Genomic DNA, 5,197 nt, shown 5'->3' on the forward strand with positions numbered 1-5,197 from the left:
CACACACACACACACACTGTTGTATGGTCACTAGACAACACAGCTGACAGGAAAGCAATGGTGTGGAAACCAGTAAACAAGGTTATCTTCTGAGCACTGACAGCATTTAAGAAGATGTTATATTAAGAAAAAACACACAAGCATTCGTAGTTTTATAAATCTAGTGTTATGCATACATATACACTTACATACATTTGTATAATTGTCCCATAAAAAGAAAAAACAAAACAAATGAAAGTATTGTCTGTTGTCTGTAAGTTTGATTAGCGTATTCCTCTGTGCGTAGGCTTCAGTTGTTGTCCAGAAACAAAACAAAAATTGAAAACACCCCAATGAGCCACACAGAGTCAATCTCACCTACACTATGCTGCAGTAAAACTCACTAGCACAAAACATGTAGAAAATAATCCCTTAAAATGAACTGTTTACACGGAAAAAATCTACAAAGCCGAGCTGTTTCAGTTAATTATTTAGCCTCTATTTTTAAATGAAATTATATTTGTGTTTGAAGATGTACTTCCTGGCTGAAGGACAGGGTAGGCACTGTTACTTTGTTTCTTTTGTAACTTTTGTTACTTTGTTACGGTGCTGCGCATCGGAGTGTGAGTGTGTATGAATGTTTATCTGATGAGCAGGTGGCACCTTGTACGGCAGCCCCGGCCACAGTGTATGAATGTGTGTGAATGGTGAATGTTTCCTGTAGATGTAAAAGCGCTTTGAGCAGTTGTTAAGACTGGAAAAGCGCTATATAAATACAGCACATTTACATTTACATTTACATTTGTAACATTTATTTAGGTTTTAACCATTTCATGGGATGTTTTGACAATATAAAAAAAAAAGAATAACACCAGACTTGCATGATTAACACAAAACAAAATCATAATAGCGGGACAGGCATTGTCCCTGATAAATAGTTACTTGGGTTGGTGCCGAGATTTTATTTTCTAAAACTGTGACCTCAGTTTACACGTGAATTTGAGTCATAATATGAGTGCATATATTCATATTTGTGGAAAGAATTTGGGATAAAATAAACATCAGTCCATACAAGTCCAATGTTCATGTTGTTGCAGGCTTTGTTCTCTTTTTTTTCTTCTTCTTCAATCTGCATATGAAAATGTGTAATTAAGATATAAAAAGTGCTACCAGTGCAAAGCACTTTTCAGAACAGCCACTGGAACCATTTTTTATCACATAAATCAAACCATCTTGATAATGATTGACATTATTATTATGTTAATAATATAAAGACAAATCTAGATCTAAGGCAGTGTTGTGACTGTAAAGATGTCTGTGTGTTCAGGTGAAGCCGGTTCATTTCACAGTCCATGCTGTTGTGACCTCCTCAAACCTGCAGTTTGAACCGACTGAGGTGGACTTTGGAATCTGTTCCATTTACCAGTCGGTCAAAAGCAGCGTTCGCCTTACCAACCTGTCCCTGCTGCCTCAGGACTTTGGCTTCTTGGGTGTTCCAGAGGTACTGTATGAGTAACAAGAACTTCTGTGATTTAGTCTGTCTGTAGTTCTGGGAATACCTTATCTTGTGTTAAATGTTACTGCAAATAGGAAATACAGTTGCTTGGATCCCTAAAAGCGGATATTATCCCAGATACTATTAGTTAGAAAAAACTGTTTTTATTATTAATATTACTAGATGGCGTCAGGTGTGTAGGAGACACATTTTTTATTAATAAAACAGTCATTAAAATAAATAGTACTTTCACTGGGGGAAATTTAGCTTCACCCTTTCACAGGTTTCCCTTTTTTTGTTTTTGCTCTTTTTGTTCAACACAGGATTTATAATCCTTAAAAGTCCTCGGGCGTCTGGGTAGCTCCCCTGATAGAGCGGGCGCCCATTTATCGAGATGTACTCCTCGACGCAGCGGCCGCGGGTCTGACTCCGTCCTTTTGCTGCATGTCATTCCCCCTCTCTCTACTCTTTCATGACTTCAGCTGTCCTATGTAATTAAAGGCCTAAAATGCCCTAAAAAATCATCTTAAAAAAAAAAGATTTTAGTCCTCATTTATTTGGCAAACCTTGTGGTCACTGTTGCAACAGCAAATGCGGTTAAGAACTACAGAAAACAGTCATTCAGAATAGCTACTTTGGCAGAAATTCAATGTATACAATACAACGTGAATTTTTTTGAAAATGTAAAACAGCATTAGCAGTAACTTAAAACAGCTCTGATACACGTAAAGAGAGTGAAACTAAGGCTGTTATCAATGAGATAAAATTAGATTGGATGTTTGCTGTGAATCCTCTATGCTTGGGTATGCAGTCCCGTGCAAGAATGGGAACTCCACCACTAACAATAAAAACGACTATCCTTTTGTGGCCTGCCCATTTTTGGGTTTGTTAATAGCGCTGTCAATAGCACTTAGGTCAGTTCTGCCATGCAGCTCTGGCAGTTCTTCATGCTATATGTCAAAGTAGAAAGATGCAATAGATAAGCAATAGATACGCACAAAAATACACACAAACGTGACAAAATACCACTTGCTATGTTAGCAGGGCTTTGAAAGACAAAATCACAGAGCCAGAGCCCTTTTTCCTTGCCCCCCATATGTGTATGTACAAACGTGAATACATTAAATGGCTATTGCAAAAACATAATCTTGAGGTTTAATGTTTTGATATCTTAATATCAAACCATCTTAAGGATTTTAACTGTAAATTTGAAATTCAAGCTATTTGTGTTGTTTGTGTTCTCTCACACTGCAGTTTATTGAGGTCCAGCCTAATGATGGCTTTGGCACTCTGCTCCCACAAGAGACCCTGGAGATTGATCTGGTTTTCAGTGCCAACAAGGCCAAAGAGTACAATTTCCAGCTCAGCTGCAGATCAGGAATTAACAGGTTAACTTTAAATCAAGTTTGTCCGGTCTCATTATGTCCGGTGTGATGGATATGATTCAGTTTACTGCATCCAATATTTATTCATATACTGTATAACTAAACAATTTGTTTTTCTTTCATCAGAGATTTCTTTCTGTCTTGCCGAGCAGTGGGTGTCCACCCTCCATTGGCGCTCTCTCATTCTCTGGTCCAGTTTGGGGCCACGGCAGTGGGAGACCACTCCACTGCCGTACTTTACTTAATCAACCATCAAAAAAACCATAACCAGTCCAAACAACCAATCCCTTCAGTGGCCAAGGACGCCATGGCTCCTGTAGCACCCAGGCTGTTCTCCCTCACCCTACCCAAGGATTCAGACATCAGCATCACTCCTTCCACGGGCCGCCTGCTGCCTGGGGAGGTGGAGTAGCACACCGCTTATCTTTACATTTATATTAAAGGGGCACTCTACCAAGTTTACACATAAAGTTCAGATCACTAGTCTTTCTAATGTGTCTTGTGATTGCAATCTATAGATCACTGGAATGCCCCTTTAATATGGACTGTGAGAACCTGCTCAATCCATGCATGTTTTTAGCACTATGGGGTCAGCTGAAGAAAATGTCGCTCCTAATATTAATTCAACCCTTTCCTCACAAACCGCTGTTTGAGTAATCCTGTGGAGCCGTATCCCCTGAGGTTGTGTTTCTCATTTTACGCATGGCCAGCATCTTAATGTAACCTTTGTCACAAAACCATAATTAACATTTTGGGCTGCATATGATACAAATCTATCTCCTAGTGCTTACTTTAAACTTCGTCAAAATAGTTTTGAGTTTGTGAACGTAACCTTTAATGTTACTACGTGAAGAAACCAAACCTGGGACTAGTGAATACATTTTTAGTTTTAATTACAATTTGGAAACTGAGGCGATGATCACAGAACTAACGGATCTCTTTCAGCCTCAGTTCAACTACAGTTATAAAGTACAGTTATACCGAACTACAGTGAGACAAACAGCCATCATAGCTACTGTTGGTGAACAAGTGATTTTTATTTTAGTTTTGTCTATGCTGCAGTATCATTGATTACAGAACATAATACAACAAAACTGTGGATGCAGCATTATTTCAAAGTATAGCTGTTTTGTTCCTTGTAGTTTAATGGTTGTGACGGTTGAATGAGAAGTTGTATTTTCCATCAGTTGACAGTGGAAGACATTCGTCAAGGCAATGTTTTTAGAAACAATTATTTCATTGCATTCCTTTTTTTTTCTTTTTCTTTTTTTTTACAACTGCCTAACAGAGGCCCAGTGGGAGAAAATTGGAAAACAGGATTATTATCCTGGGTCCTCTTGAATTGGTTCACGCTTTAGAACATGGGTCTCAAACTCGCGGCCCGGGGGCCAATTGCGGCCCGCGGGAGGATATTTTTGTGGGCCCCCTACTTGACATCATAGTTAAGTGTTAGTGCGGCCGCGCTTCTGAAACTTTTTGTCATTGCGCATGTCACTAGGGCTACGTAGTCTCGTGAACGCGTTGTAACCGTTGTCAAGCTAGCAGTACCCATTGTGGCAAATGCCTGAGGTTTGACAATGTGATGTCTGTTGTTGTGAAATGCAAACCATATCAGAATCTAGGGGCTTAAAGCACCGGCAGTTCCACGCCCTTTTTAGAGGAAATAGAGGGTTTTTTTTTGGAATCTTGATGTGGCCCAGCTAAACCAGACTCTACTTCCAGCGGCCCCCAAGTAAATTGAGTTTGAGACCCCTGCTTTAGAACAAGAGACTGCCCAAAATGTATTTAAACCCCCACTTTGTAATATGAAGTGGAAGTTTTGAGGAGGAAAACTGACGGCCATTTTAAAGTTTCTTGAAAATGTGTATCATACCATCTGTGATAATAACTAGTGTTACTGCTGGATTTTTTAAATTCCTGACCTGTTTCCACCTCCTCTCTCACATAGAGATGTCTTGTCCAAGTGACGTTCAGACCCAGACTGCTGGACCAGGACATCAGAGAGGAGGCACTGCGTCTCCTCCACCGAGCCAAGTTGCTCTGTGAGAAGGAGTTGGAGAGGAACAGACACGCTGAACAGGAGGTAAGACTATACACACATCTACTACTGTCACCTCCTGCTAGTATCAGAGTCAGTCTGTGCTGCCACAACGGAACAGTAAAATGAGCACATCTTCACTTACTGCTTACTGATTTTATTATCTTTCATGAACATGCGGGTGTTTATACAGAATGTAAACGCTACATTTGTCTAACTTAGTTTGAACCCATCAATCGTGTGTGTGTGTGTGTGTCTGTGTCTGTGTCTGTGTGTGTGTGCGTGTGTGCGTGTGTGTGT

At 39.8% G+C, this 5,197-nt stretch overlaps 1 protein-coding gene across 6 annotated transcripts in view; it reads left to right on the forward strand.

The window, feature by feature from the left end:
• The window catches only part of cfap74 (cilia and flagella associated protein 74), a 60,843-nt gene that overhangs the window by 45,139 nt on the left and 10,507 nt on the right, over window positions 1-5,197 (forward strand). For all 6 annotated transcript variants that reach the window (XR_004332789.1, XM_032521342.1, XM_032521345.1 and 3 more), the window contains exons 24-27: window positions 1,307-1,480; window positions 2,729-2,862; window positions 2,986-3,262; window positions 4,808-4,942. Coding sequence is in view for 5 of the 6 variants with exons in the window: in XM_032521342.1 (XP_032377233.1) it covers window positions 1,307-1,480; window positions 2,729-2,862; window positions 2,986-3,262; window positions 4,808-4,942 (720 nt within the window). In the remaining variant the exon portion in view is untranslated. The remainder of the gene's footprint in view (window positions 1-1,306; window positions 1,481-2,728; window positions 2,863-2,985; window positions 3,263-4,807; window positions 4,943-5,197) is intronic.

This window comes from Etheostoma spectabile, chromosome 7 (assembly GCF_008692095.1).
Source record: "Etheostoma spectabile isolate EspeVRDwgs_2016 chromosome 7, UIUC_Espe_1.0, whole genome shotgun sequence".
Lineage (NCBI taxonomy): Eukaryota > Metazoa > Chordata > Actinopteri > Perciformes > Percidae > Etheostoma > Etheostoma spectabile.